The sequence below is a fragment of the Dunckerocampus dactyliophorus genome, chromosome 20 (genome assembly GCF_027744805.1).
Source record: "Dunckerocampus dactyliophorus isolate RoL2022-P2 chromosome 20, RoL_Ddac_1.1, whole genome shotgun sequence".
NCBI classification, from domain to species: domain Eukaryota; kingdom Metazoa; phylum Chordata; class Actinopteri; order Syngnathiformes; family Syngnathidae; genus Dunckerocampus; species Dunckerocampus dactyliophorus.
In genome coordinates, this window is record NC_072838.1 from 18,673,710 (window position 1) to 18,688,902 (window position 15,193).

At 43.8% G+C, this 15,193-nt stretch overlaps 2 protein-coding genes across 4 annotated transcripts; one reads left to right on the forward strand and one right to left on the reverse strand.

Annotated features, from left to right (window-relative positions):
* Positions 1 to 431: 431 nt before the first annotated feature.
* LOC129172821 (gastrula zinc finger protein XlCGF17.1-like) lies at positions 432 to 5,596 on the forward strand. Of its 2 annotated transcripts, none has more exons than XM_054762898.1 (2): positions 432 to 578; positions 1,526 to 5,593. In XM_054762898.1, exons 1-2 carry the CDS (start codon positions 524 to 526, stop codon positions 2,407 to 2,409), a joined length of 939 nt encoding a protein of 312 aa, XP_054618873.1. In that variant the 5' UTR covers positions 432 to 523; the 3' UTR covers positions 2,410 to 5,593. The 2 variants fall into 2 exon arrangements, with proteins under 2 accessions (XP_054618873.1, XP_054618874.1); XM_054762899.1 differs by having other exon boundaries at positions 476 to 545; positions 1,526 to 5,596.
* Positions 4,939 to 14,904, reverse strand: LOC129172817 (polyhomeotic-like protein 1). Of its 2 annotated transcripts, XM_054762890.1 has the most exons (15): positions 14,687 to 14,904; positions 14,385 to 14,515; positions 14,190 to 14,300; positions 14,054 to 14,125; positions 13,854 to 13,982; positions 13,626 to 13,784; positions 13,491 to 13,557; positions 12,521 to 13,398; positions 12,331 to 12,448; positions 7,694 to 7,851; positions 7,558 to 7,615; positions 7,392 to 7,479; positions 7,119 to 7,302; positions 6,861 to 7,050; positions 4,946 to 6,791 (listed from the first exon to the last, which is right to left on the reverse strand). In XM_054762890.1, exons 2-15 carry the CDS (start codon positions 14,508 to 14,510, stop codon positions 6,640 to 6,642), a joined length of 2,490 nt encoding a protein of 829 aa, XP_054618865.1. In that variant the 5' UTR covers positions 14,511 to 14,515; positions 14,687 to 14,904; the 3' UTR covers positions 4,946 to 6,639. The 2 variants fall into 2 exon arrangements, with proteins under 2 accessions (XP_054618864.1, XP_054618865.1); XM_054762889.1 differs by having other exon boundaries at positions 4,939 to 7,050.
* Between the last annotated feature and the right edge of the window lie 289 nt (positions 14,905 to 15,193).

Sequence of the window (15,193 nt, forward strand, 5' to 3'; positions counted from 1 at the left end):
CAAAATACATGAATGATGATATTTGGTGTATTCATGCAGTGACTACGTCCTGACTGTCACGCTGCTACAAAATGCAAGTAAAAATCAACAAAATATGACTTAACATATAAATACATGTTATGTTAATTATGCAATTAAAATACTAAAAAATAGATCTAAAATAATAAACATGTATATGAATTATATAAACATAATATGATCAAAATAATATGATCCATATGGGATAGGCTCCAGCATGCCCCCGCAACCCTAATGGGGAGAAGCGGCATAGAAAATGGATGCATGGATGGATGACATATGGATGATTAACTATTAGGCGTTAAAGGCGTGACCTTTTAAGTGAGAGAAAATTCAAAGAAGATAAGTCATTTCCGGGTTGAATTTCAAAATACAGCTCGGGGGACGACTTGGCGCTTGCACTTCCCGTGCGAGGTCACGGGAAAGGATTTTATTGTAAAGTACGTTTCCGGATGTTAAAATAACGAACGCACGTACACTACCGATCCTCAACTGGGACACCTAGATGGACCAACGCCTGCAATTAGGTTCACCTCCCGAAACGACGCCGAAGTGTGAAGGTTTCTGCTAGTTTTACTGTACAAACGAACACAGCACGACAATGCTGAAGCTAGCTAAACTGCCACACAGTTAGCCGCAGCTAGCTCAATGCTACAATGTTCTTTTCTACGCAGTTTGACAGTGCGCGTGCAATGTTTATCTCGTTGTTTAACTCATAAACGTTTCGCTGTTTCTATTTTCAGCTGTCGTCCAAATCGTGTTGCTGGCAAGTCGTTGAGCGTAAATAACCTGCTTGGAAAACCACCGCGTTAAGAGTTGAGTGCAACACAGTGGGGGAAATAATCGAGGTAGTAATAATGTAATCTAGTAGTAATAATGTAATCTAGTTGTAATCATACGGATGTTGTCGGTTTAACCCCCTTACAAATTAAAAAGGAAGTTTGATTTAAAAAAGTCTTTGAACCTAAGCAAAACTGAAGGAAAAATGCAACACAATTTAGGGGTCATAAAACGAGCCTGAAATGTCATATTAAACATGTACGTCACAAAGTGACAGTAGTGACTGTAGCAAAACTCTTTAGTGTTGACTGGCGTTACTATTTCTATTGGAATGTCTGCGTGGAGGTTAACTGCGTACAGTACGCTACCTCTAGAGTTGATTTCTTTTACTATTACACATCTTTATCCTTCTCTTTCACCGTTGCAAACTAGCTAATCCGGTACGAGTTCAAACACAGGAAGTGACCAAAAATCAGTAACAGCTGAGACACGGAGAAGAGGTTGGATTGAATGAGCTCTGCTTCTTCCTACTCCTTTTCGGACATGTTCAACTGTGCAGTTGTGAACGTTGGAGGGCAGTATTGCTCCACACGCAGGCACATAACTATTTCCCCCACTGTACAGTCACAGTTGGACGGCTCCGTAGGAACAACGGAAGCCTGACATTTACTGATAAAACTGTCTTGTGTTTCATCAGCTTCTGTAAAACGGTGTATCTGCGTTACAGGCTTACCATCAGACGTGCTGAAAGTGGTCATTGGTGAAGAGGAGCAGCAGGAGCCAGAGCCCCCCCACATAAAGGAGGAAGATGAGGAGCACAGCATCAGTCAGGAGGAAGAGGAGCGTGTAGGGCTGGAGGAGGCCGACATCGGCAAGATCAACGTGAAGAGCGAAGAAGACGAAGAGGAGCAAGCTGGGTGGTCACAGCTTCATCGCGGTGAGGAGGAAACGAGTGGTCAGGAGGCAGGCTACATCTTAGGTCCGCTGTCCGACTGGGAAGACACAGCGTCACAATCTACTGACACTGATGACGGCGACCACACTGAAGAACCCTTGAAGGCTAATAAACACTCGAAAGGAGACCACAACAAACACTTTCAGTGTTCTCAGTGTGACAAACGTTTTGGAAAAAAGAAAAATCTGACAACCCACATGTCCCTTCACACGCTAGAAACGCCTTTCAGTTGCTCGTTTTGCAGTAAAACCTTTAAGAAGCGCTCCAATTTAGTCGCCCACTGTCGTATTCACACTGGGGAGAAACCTTTCTCCTGCTCACTTTGTGGTCTCAGGTTCTCTCAGAAAGGCAGCTTGGTGAGACACACCACCACTCACACGGGACAGAAGACCTTCACCTGCTCCGTCTGCAACATAAGCTTGTGCCAGCGCTCCGACCTAATCGTCCACACTCGCATTCACACCGGAGAGAAACCTTTCACTTGCTCACTTTGTGGCGTGAAATTCTCCCAGAAAGGCAGCTTGGCCAGACACACTAGAAGTCACACCGGAGAGAAACCTTTCTCCTGCTCCATCTGCAACAGCAGCTACAGTCGGAGGTCGGCTTTGGTCCATCACATGCGCACACACACGGGGGAGGAGCCAATTTGTAGATGACGAAATGTGACGAAAACCTGCACAAACATGGAACTTTGACTTGTAAACATGCTGTAATTAGTGTAAGAATATTTGTTGTAATATTATGTAATATTAGTACAGTCATCCTCATGATCAACATCCAACATGCTAATTAAACCAAACCTTCCTTGCCTTGAAGGGATAGTTAGGATTTCTTTCACATTAAGTTGTATGACACCCCCATCGGCAGTGTAGTACATCAGCAGTGACTTACCCCCCACTTGGTTTGGTGTGTCCAGTTCTGGTCGGACTTCCGTGACGCTTAGTGGCTGGGTCATTTAAGTGAAGAGTTTGGCTTCTCCAAACAATATGCGTACAACAGAGTCATACATTTGCATCACAAAAATGCCTCCTCGAAAAAATGCCGCTCGCATGTTCTGCTGCTGTGGAACACACACAAGATGGCCACAGCGCTCAGTCGTCACTGTTGATGTCATACAGCATGTCAAAAAAATCCCAACTATCCCTTTAAGGCAGGGGTGCAGCCTGGTGCTTGTTTTTATTAGCAAAATAACAAACTAGAGCAGAAACGCACAATGTCAAGAGAAAGAAGGTAAATGTTGATACTAATAATAACTGGGGGTGTCATGAGATGAGTTGATGCGGGAGATTGGGTCCACGAGATCGAGACTGTAACGTGAATTTTTAAAAAAGTACAACAAATATGACTGGACAAAGACTTTTTAATGTAACAGAGTCACAAAACAATGCAGGTGCATTTTGAAGTGGTTGTTGTCAAAGATATGACTGATGACTTATGATGATGATAATAGAAATAATGAAAAGAGCTCTGTATTTATGTCAGGGCTGCCCAGCTGTCCTTGGATAATTATTACTCAAAATATATATGACATACAAAACATTACACATAGACACAAATCTTTGTGCTTTTATTAGTATTAGTGTCCAAATGTTAGCTTTTTCTAGTTACTTTTGCCGCCCACGCGTGTTTTGCCACCAAGCAAGAGTCTGCAAGCTCTGCTTTCTTGGCACTGCTGGCCAAGATTTTGGAGTTTTTTAGCTGTCTGACGTGCATTGCACAGCATTACGGAGGTGAAGCTCACTCCTGCTCGCTGGACACTTGGTGGTACTGCACAGCGGACAGCCTACCTCACTCCCGAACCACTGAGTGAGGTTCCGGGGGCATGGGAGGGTGTCGTAGGCTGCTCTGATCAGGAAGCTTAGTCTGCTCTGTGGTGTCCTCCAAATGTCTGTCCAGCTGATGCGCCTCTGCACGGTAGCCTCCCATCGTGTCCAGGCTCCATGGCTGCCCTGGGATATCGCCTTTATGAGGAAGTGCTCCTGCTCCACCCTGGTGACTTCGTCCACCACCATGGTCTTCCTCTGCCTCATGGTAGCTTTGGACCAGAACTGTCGTGGCGCTGCCCAGCCTAGGCCAGTGCGACCTGTCTGGGTTGACCCCATCACCTCTTTGTGTTGCAGGCTGGAGATGGCGTTCTCTACCTCGGCAGGTGCTTTCCATTTACGGCCTGTGCGGATTGGGACTTTTGCACTCCTTATTAGATGGTCAGCAGAGTCCTTCATCCCAAGTACAAGGTGTGCCTTCTCCTGCTTGTACCCGAGACTGATGGATTTCAAAGGGAGCTCCAGCATGTTCCATCCAAAGAGGCCTGCATCTGAGCAGCAGCGAGGTAATCCCATCCACTTCCTGATGTATCTGTTGGTTAGGCTGTCCAGCTTGCTGACCTCTGAAATGGGGACCTCGCAGATCTTAAGTGGCCACATCACACGTTGGTATCGTGTGTGCTGGTAGCACCACTCCTTGTGCTTCCCTGGCAGCTGGCTTTGGTCTATCCTTGCCAGCCCCTCAGCAAGTTGTTGTAGGGCTCTGGCAGTGCTCATCCTGTTCCTCCTTGCACAAAGGAGCAGATATGATCCTGCTGAGGGTTGAAGGACCTTCTACGGCCCTGTCCAGCTCTCCTGGAGTAACTACCTGTCTCCTGGAATCTCCTCCATGCGTCCAGGTACCGCAGTGATGCCCTGGTCCAGATCTGGGAGGAGATCCCCCAGGACACCATCCGTAGTCTCATTAGGAGCATGCCCCCACGTGGTCAGGCATGCGTACAAGCACGTGGGGGCCACACAAACTACTGAGAATCATTTTGAGTTGCTACAATGACATTTTAGCTAAATGGACCAGTGTGCTGTATCATTTTTTCACTTTCATTTTTGGGGTGTCTTTGATTTCCCCCCTCTATAGGGTGATCATTTTCATTTCTATCAAATGATGTGGCATCATTTTGTTACTAATACATCACCCACTTATTATCAGGAAACATATTCAAGATCATTTTTCCCCCAGTTTAGATCTGATGTGTTTTCCAAGTGTTCCTTTTAATTTTTTTGAGCAGTATATATATATATATATATATATATATATATATATATATATATTTATTTTTTGAGCAGTGTATATCAACCATGTCGCTAAATTGTCAACACGGATTTCTTTTATGTCTGAGGTGTGTTATGAAGCAGATGATAATGATACCACAATGCTTTGTCTTTAAGTAGACTACGTATATGCACGAGGTCCTCCGTTTCTACAACAGCGATCGTCAACTTGCGTGTAAATCGGAACTTCTAACCCAAATTACCACCTAAGTCACTCATAACGTACACAGAACACACGCACGGCACATCAAGTACACTGATAAAAACACTTACTCACAAGAATAAAAAATCCAATCCTTACTGTTGTCCACGTGGTTGCCTTGCCCACTGGAAGGGGTGTTGGGGGGGGTGAGACAGGTTTACCAGGAGGAGGAAGTCTCAATAATGACAGCACGACTCCTCGTTAGAATGCGACTTTTCTCTTGTAATACTTTGGACTTCATTCTCGTAAAGTTTCAGCTGTTTTTTCCCATTTCTGCTGGGTTTCACCCCCCCAACAACTTCAACTTCTTCTAAAAGTTCTTCTCGTAATCATGACTTTATTCTCATAATATTTGGACTTTTTCTGCAACCGAATTTTCCCCAAAACTTTGATTAGGTTTTTTTGTTTGTTTGTCATATCACGTGTTTAAAAATAACTTGTGTTTTCTTTGTTTGCTACTAAAAGTCCCTCACAATATTACAAGTTTATTGACGACTTTTCTCGTGTCATATTTGGACTTTATTCTCCTAAAGTTCAGCTGTTTTCCCCAACTACTGAAACTTTGTCTTTTTGAATGACGTCTCTATTCACACAATAGTTTGACTTTTTCTTGTAACATTTGAACGTTTTCCAAAAATTCCACCTTTATTTAGTTTGGCTTGTTTCTCATAATATTACAACTTAAAACATGTTTTTCCTTTGATATTTCAACTTTATGCTACTGAAATCTGCTTATTTTAATTTGCGTTACTATTATTTTATTCTCGTAAAATTACAACTTTTTCTCTTCGTCTTGTTGCCGCCTTGTTCGTCCACATGTAGGCGGGGGGGTCGCTGTTTCAAGTGTAGCAGCACAAACAATAGGCGACTTCTCTCTGAAAAACAGCCTGCATCCAAGCATTTGGAAGAAAAGCCTTGTATCCATGGCAACGGCACAGCGCTATAAAAAGCAGCAGTCGGCTTCCTTTCAAGGAAATCCTTCGTGTTTTATTCGTTTCACTTTCCCTGTTAGCATTTGGTGTTTCTTACGTGGCTAAGTGCTTTGGAATAAATAAACACACCTGATGATGGCCCACCCAAGAAGCTTCTAGAAGTACCGAGTGCTGCTACGTGATAACGTCCTTGACCAACGTCAGGCCGGATAGAAAGGTCCATGAAGTCGTCAAGGTCCAAACAGAACACGTGAGTTAAATACGAACACACACATTACACACAACGCTGGCGTGGACACGTGCGCACACGCGTGTGCGGCTTCAGGTCCAAGTGCTTGTTTAGACCGACATGATCACGTCCAAGTCCGGATCAGGTAAAAATGCGTTCTGGACAATCAAGAGTCCAAAACCAGACTCCTGGGATGTGCGAGAACCTTTTCAGGTTGGCCTCGGTGATTTCTGTCCAGTGAGACGCAAGGCAACACCGAGGACGTGGTGCCGTCCAAATGGACCAAAGACAGAAGCACTCATGAAGAAATGATACAACTCCGCTGGTCCTCCTTGCTTCTGTCCAACTTTTGGTGAAGAGGACTCCACTGTGAAGGAAGGAGCAAAAAAAGCCACACAGGACAGGTCGGGTACCTCCACGCGGGGGCAGCCTCAGTCCCGCAGGTTGTTGATGTGAGCGCAGATCTTGAGGGCGGGGCCCAGCTTGATGTTCATGGTGGACACGAGGTGCTCCTCCTTCAGCAGCAGCAGGGCCTGTCCGTCAATCTCCTGCGACAGGAAGTGGGAGGCCAGCTCCTCGCAGCCTGCAGGGAGGAGGAGATTAGGAGAAAAGGGGCGGGGCACACCGTCAGTGAGAGACGACGCAACCGCACCTTGTAACGACGAAATAAACTGCGACACTTGGTCAACACTCCAGTGGGCGGGGCTTGAAGGCGGACTGGTGAGGGTGGAAGTCTCCTTGGCGTGGCAGGAGGCTGAGGAGGCGGGCGAGGGAGACACGATGTCGTCCTCATCCTCCTCGCCGCTGGACTCCGTGTCTGAGCGGCTGGACTTGGAGCGGCGCTGTGGTGCGGTGCAGGTTAGACGTCACAACTTGAACGTCAAACGATTTTGTTCTAAAGCCGTCTCACCGTGACAGGAAGCGGCCTTCCCGCTATCTTGGCGCTGGCTATCTCCGAGCTGGTCCTGCGAGGAACCCTCCTCCTGGCCACGCCTCCTTCATCGTCCAAGCGGGACCGGTGACCTTGACGGAGAAGTGGGTTGCGGTCCCGGGCCTGCCGCATTCTAAGAGGCTGCCTGAAGCTGACGTTGTACCTGGAAAACACACACACACACACACACACACACACTCTTGTGTTAACAGCGAGATGAGGACACACGCTGACTTGTGCCGTTGTTCGCACCTCTTTGCACACAACAAGGAGCAGAACCTTTTACTTCCCCCAAACTGGCTGGCGGGGGCTAACTTCTTACAGTACTCGCACTCCAACACTGCGGGGGGAGGGGGGAGATGATGATGATGATGGTGATGTCACCAGTACCAGTCAAACGCGTGGCAATGACACTGACCCGTTTCCATGGCAACGGACTCGTCCTCCTCTGCTGAGTCTTTGATTGGTCTACACACCTGTCAGTCAAGCATCAGGGACAAAACGCAGGTCAAAACGTTTCCAAAGTTTGATGTGAACGCGTCCCCGGAACTCACGGGGAAAGGCTCCGCCCCTTCCTGGATGACAAAGCCCTCAATGAGGTGCGTGAGGACGTGCGGTTTGACCACGGCTTGAGGTGGAGGAGCCTTCTCTATACGACCGCGGGCCCCCCGCGACACCGGCAGGGAGGGGGAGGCCGGAGGAGGGGCGGAGACTGTCGGAAAGAGAAAGGGGAGGAGTCAATAGTTGTATACGGTCCAGTCAGACATTCATTGGACCAAAACCCCACTACTACAATCTACGCTGGATTAGCCTTTTGAGAAAAGTAAAACTCTCCAAATGGCCCCCGCATCTGTTCTGCTGAATCAGGCAGTGTCCCACTTGGCATCGATGCAAGCGGACTCTAACAGCATCAATAGCCGTGATGGCTTCACACATGGAAACATCTCGCTCCAGTTGGGACCAAAGATGGACATTACGCACGTTCTATCGAGATATTGATATCATCATGAGAACAGCAGCAACAGCAACAATAATGATAATAAAGATAATAATAATGATGATAATAATAATAACAACATGTGCCACACGGTGGTGTAGTGGTTAGCATGCTGGCCACACAGTCAGGAGATGGGAAGACCTGGGTTGGATTCTCCCTTGGGCATTTCTGTGTGGAGTTTGCATGTTCTCCCCGTGTGTGTGTGTGTGTGTGTGTGTGTGTGTGTGTGTGTGTGTGTGTGTGTGTGTGGGGCGGGGGGGGCGGTGTTTCTGGGTACTCCGGTTTCCTCCCACATTCCAAAAACATGCATGTTAGCTTCATTGGAGACTCTAAATAGTCCATAGGTATGAATGGGAGTGGTTGTCTATATGTGCCCTGCCATTGGCTGGACACCAGTCCAGGGTGTACCCCACCTCTTGCACAAAGTCAGCTAGGATAGGCTCCAGCATACCCCTGCAAACCTAATGAGGAGAAGCGGCATAGGAAATGGATGGATGATAATGATGATGATAATAATAATAATAATAATGATAATGATGATAATGACAATAATGATAATAATGATAATGATGATAATAATGATAATAATAATAGTAATAATAATGATAATAATGATAATAATAATAATGATAATAATGATAATGATGATAATAATGATAATAATAATAATAATGATGATAATGATGATAATAATGATGATAATGATAATAATAATAATAATGATGATAATGATGATAATAATGATAATAATAATAGTAATAATAATGATAATAATAATAATGATGATAATGATGATAATAATGATAATAATAATAGTAATGATGATAATGATGATAATAATGACGATAATAATAATAATAATAATGATGATAATGATGATAATAATGATAATAATAATAATAATTATGATAATAATGATGATAATGATGATAATAATGATAATAATAATAATAATGATGATAATGATGATAATAATGATAATAATGATGATAATAATGATAAAGATGATAATAATGATGATAATAATGATGATAATGATAATAATAATAATAATGATGATAATGATGATAATAATGATAATAATGATGATAATAATGATAAAGATGATAATAATGATGATAATGATAATAATAATAATAATGATGATAATGATGATAATAATGATGATAATAATGATAAAGATGATAATAATGATGATAATAATGATGATAATGATAATAATAATAATAATGATGATAATGATGATAATAATGATGATAATAATGATAATAATGATGATAATGATGATGATAATAATGATAAAGATGATAATAATGATGATAATGATGATAATAATGATGATAATAATGATAAAGATTATAATAATGATGATAATAATGATGATAATGATAATAATAATAATAATGATGATAATGATGATAATAATGATGATAATAATGATAAAGATGATAATAATGATGATAATAATGATGATAATGATAATAATAATGATGATAATGATGATAATAATGATAATAATAATAATAATTATGATGATAATGATGATAATAATGATAATAATAATAATGATGATAATGATGATAATAATGATAATAATGATGATAATAATGATAAAGATGATAATAATGATGATAATAATGATGATAATGATAATAATAATAATAATGATGATAATGATGATAATAATGATGATAATGATAATAATAATAATAATGATGATAATGATGATGATAATGATAATAATAATAATAATGATGATAATGATGATAATAATGATAATAATGATGATAATAATGATAAAGATGATAATAATGATGATAATAATGATGATAATGATAATAATAATAATAATGATGATAATGATGATAATAATGATGATAATAATGATAAAGATGATAATAATGATGATAATAATGATGATAATGATAATAATAATAATAATGATGATAATAATGATGATAATAATGATAATAATGATGATAATGATGATGATAATAATGATAAAGATGATAATAATGATGATAATGATGATAATAATGATGATAATAATGATAAAGATGATAATAATGATGATAATAATGATGATAATGATAATAATAATAATGATGATAATGATGATAATAATGATGATAATAATGATAAAGATGATAATAATGATGATAATAATGATGATAATGATAATAATAATGATGATAATAATGATAATAATGATGATAATAATGATAATAATGATGATAATGATGATAATAATGATGATAATGATAATAATAATAATAATGATGATAATGATGATAATGATGATAATAATGATAATAATAATAATAATGATGATAATGATGATAATAATGATAATAATGATGATAATAATGATAAAGATGATAATAATGATGATAATAATGATAATAATAATAATAATGATGATAATGATGATAATAATGATAATAATGATGATAATAATGATAAAGATGATAATAATGATGATAATGATAATAATAATAATAATGATGATAATGATGATAATAATGATGATAATAATGGTAAGATGATAATAATGATGATAATAATGATGATAATGATAATAATAATAATAATGATGATAATGATGATAATAATGATGATAATAATGATAATAATGATGATAATGATGATGATAATAATGATGATAATGATGATAATAATGATGATAATAATGATAAAGATGATAATAATGATGATAATGATAATAATAATAATAATGATGATAATGATGATAATAATGATAATAATGATGATAATGATGATGATAATAATGATAAAGATGATAATAATGATGATAATGATGATAATAATGATGATAATAATGATAAAGATGATAATAATGATGATAATAATGATGATAATGATAATAATAATAATAATGATGATAATGATGATAATAATGATGATAATAATGATAAAGATGATAATAATGATGATAATAATGATGATAATTCCATTCCATTCCATTCCATTTTCCTCCGCTTATCCGGGTCCGGGTCGCGGGGGCAGCAGTCTCAGTAGGGAAGCCCAGACTTCCCGGTCCCCGACCACCTCCTCCAGCTCCACCGGGAGGACACCGAGGCGTTCCCAGGCCAGCTGTGAGACATAATCCCTCCAGCGTGTCCTAGGTCTTCCCCGGGGCCTTCTCCCGGCTGGGCATGCCCGAAACACCTCACCAGGGAGGCGTCCGGGAGGCATCCGGACTAGATGCCCGAGCCACCTCAGCTGGCTCCTCTCGATGTGAAGGAGCAGCGGCTCTACTCTGAGCTCCTCTCGGATAACCGAGCTCCTCACCCTGTCTCTTAGGGTGAGTCCCGCTACCCTACGAAGAAAACTCATTTCAGCTGCTTGTATCCGCGATCTCGTTCTTTCGGTCATGACCCAAAGCTCATGACCATAGGTGAGGGTGGGAACATAGATCGATCGGTAAATTGAGAGCTTTGCCTTCCGGCTCAACTCTCTCTTCACCACGACGGTCCGGTACAGCGACCGCATTACTGCAGACGCTGCGCCGATCCGCCTATCGACCTCACGCTCCAACCTTCCCTCACTCGTGAACAAGACCCCGAGATACTTGAACTCCTCCACCTGGGGCAGGACCTCATTCCCAACCCGGAGGGAGCAATCCACCCTTTTCCGACTGAGAACCATGGCCTCGGATTTGGAGGTGCTGAGTCTCATCCCAGAAGCTTCACACTCAGATGCAAACCGTCCCAGTAAACGCTGCAGGTCACAGCTCGATGAGGCCATCAGGACCACATCGTCTGCAAATAGCAGAGATGAGATCCTAGTGCCCCCGAACTGGACTCCCTCGACACCTTGGCTGCGCCTAGAAATTCTGTCCATGAAAATTTATATAATGATGATAATGATAATAATAATAATAATGATGATAATGATGATAATAATGATAATAATGATGATAATAATGATAATAATGATGATAATGATGATGATAATAATGATAAAGATGATAATAATGATGATAATGATGATAATAATGATGATAATGATAATAATAATAATAATAATAATAATGTTGATAATGATGATAATAATGATGATAATAATAATAATAATATGCTTTGTCAGCTAGAACACAATGCTAAAGATATAATTTTTTTTGGTGAAAACAGTTTGGACCCCCCTGTTCTAGAGTTGTATCTGTTGGTTTACCTGTTTCCATGGAAACACCGGTGAGCGCCGAGGCGCCACCTCTAATGGGCAGCAACTGCAGGGGGGAGGGGCCATCTTCCTCCAACTTGCGTTTGAGTGAGCCGCTCGCATGTTTTACCTAAAAAAGGTCGCGTTGCTTTCATTAAAAGAGCAGCTGATATTTGACCTACGACCTCTTCAGACAGCTCACCTGCGCCGTCGGACTGGCCGCTGAGTCGCCATTGGTCGGCAGGGGGAGGGGGGCACGGGGCGGCAAGGAGGCAGGAGAGGAGACTGTAGCAGACTGACAGGAGGCGGGGCTTACAGCGAGGGGTCCATTCTGACTCTGATTGGCACAAACCTTGGAGGCCAGCGGGACTGGGGGGGTCTCTTGGGACGGTGCCTTCACGCCCACCCCTGCACCAATGACCCCGCCCTCTCTAGAGGCGATGGATGCCACCACGGTGAGCAGGCTGGATGAGCTGGCAAGGATGGCGGCCCCTTCCTGGTTGCAGCCCCCCCGGGCTAAGGCTAACGCCTGGCCGCTTCCCAGCGTGCTCTGCCTGGCGCCCACGATCTGTATGGGTATGTGCGGCGTCTGGGTGGAGCCGCTGGCTGGCGGCGGAGCCGGCATGATGGGAAGGGGGTTTCTGGAAGGCAGCTGCAGAGGCAGGCGCAGACCCTGCAGCGTTTTAGGCTGGATGGGGACGGGACCGTTGCCGTGACCCAGTTTGTCCCCGCCCAGCGAGCTCTTCTGCAGAGGCTGCACCACTAAAGTCTGAGCGGCGACCGCCGGCTTGATGGTTGCCCTGCCGACCGAGTACGCGCGGGCCTGCGATGCCGCGGTGGATGTGAGGACCAGGGCATGTGCTGTGGCGGAGGCGGCGGGCCCTGTGGCGAGGGTCCGTGTCCCGTGAAGAAAAAGCTGCGAGAGAGGGACGGAGGAGGAGGCAGAGCCAGAGGAGGACGAAGGAGGGGGTGCTTTGAGGTTGGTGGGCTGAGGGTAGGTGGGGATTTTGATGGGGGGCAGCTGAGGCTGACCGGCTTTGTTGGGAGACTGGGGGGTGGACTGGACCAGTGAGTAGGCAGCTGGACAAAAAAAAGAAAGACGAGTACTTTTATTTTCGAGACAACACTTCATGTTGAACAAGCTTCTAGTACTTTTTGAACTTTTGGCTCACCTGCATCGCCCTTCTCAGTCTTGACACCTTTCAGACCGGACACGCCCCGAACTGCCAGGTTCTGCACCTGGAAAAGACACGCTAAGAATGCGTCCACGTGGCAAGGACGCTATGTTGGCTGCTCGCGTCACCCACCTGATCGCCATCAGTTTGACAGCTGGAGGAGGATGTGGTCACTACTTCCTGCTTCTGAGGCTGCGGCAGCTGAGGGACGGTCGCCACAGCAGCGCTCGCCGTGTTCCCGGGCATGAAGATGAGCTGCGAGGAGATGGGCGCTCTCAGGGAGCGGTTGACCTGCGGGAGGGAAGGGACGATCGACTCAGGACAAAACCTTGAGAACGTAAAGAGTGAAAACAAACGCACCCTCAGATACATTTGTCCCCGTCCCCCAGGCCCCCCACTCAGCAGCACCGACTGGCTGATGGTGGTCGTCGCTGAGACGCCGACGGGGCAGCTGCTGGCTGCGGAGGCGGAGCCAGATGTCACACTGGCCTGAAACAACAACAAAATGTCACCTGCTACTGTCTCTTTTGAGTTTTACTGGCAGGAGTCATGACGCTTACTACTGAGGTGCTGGCGGTCTGAGCGGGACCGGCGCTGGATGGGCCAGGCTGACGACCCACAGCCAGACTAGCCTGGAGGGAAGACAAATGTAACTAGCACACGATTAGCATGTTGATGAGAGGGACACATTTTCACCTGCTGCACGGCCGCCAGGTTCTGCAGCTGCGCCTTGTTGATGTGCTGCTGCAGCATCAGCTGCTGGAAGTACTGAGCGGCGTGCGGCTGCCTCTGGAGCGCCTGCAGGGCCTTCATGACGGCGAGAGACCACCAAGATGATGATGATGATGATGATGGTTAGAAGACACACACACACACACATTCACTTATTACCTGCACGGCCTGTCTTTCGTATAGAGACATGGAGTTCATGGTAGAGGGGCGGGCACTTGTTCCAGACGCAGCGCTCTCATTGGCCGAGGCCTCCTGCCACTGGTTCTTCTCTCCGCCCGTCTCCATGGTGACTGAGGACACACAGCAGATGTCAACGAATGATGGAACAACGATGGATAGCCAGGCAACAGAATCAGAACCACCTGGTCATGACCTTTCAACTGGGCATTAAAGCAAAACTATGGGGGAGGAGCTCAGGGAGATTGACAGGAAATGATAAAACAAAGAACCGAACAACTAACCTTAGCAAGCTAGCTGGCTAGCAACCCCTCCTAGCTTCCTCTCGACACCGGCCCTCTTCTTCTTCGGCCACGCCCTGTCGCCAAGCAGTCGGTGCGACTCGGTTAGTTCTGGGACGTCTCTCGAGGGTTCCGGTGGGATGGTTCCGCTGGACGGAACCGCAGACGCAGCGACACATCTGCGGCTGATGTTAGCACGACCACGCCCACTTTTCGGTCCGTTTTTCGGCGCGAAGAGATGACGCAGGAAGACACCACTAATAATACAAGCTGAATGAAGACCTTTCAAAACTAATGTAAAGCCAAGCTGACCCCACTAGATCGGAAAGCAGGTATTTAAAGAGATTATTTATGGCTACCCAACCTTTTTTTTTTTTTTTTTTTACCAACACAGTAGGTGAAATACCTAAAGTCGGATAAATGGAAGACTGGTGGTGGTCAACATGGCTGACATCGTGAACGTAGGATGGAAAAATGCATCTGAATTTCAAATGGCCAGTGAAAGAGTGG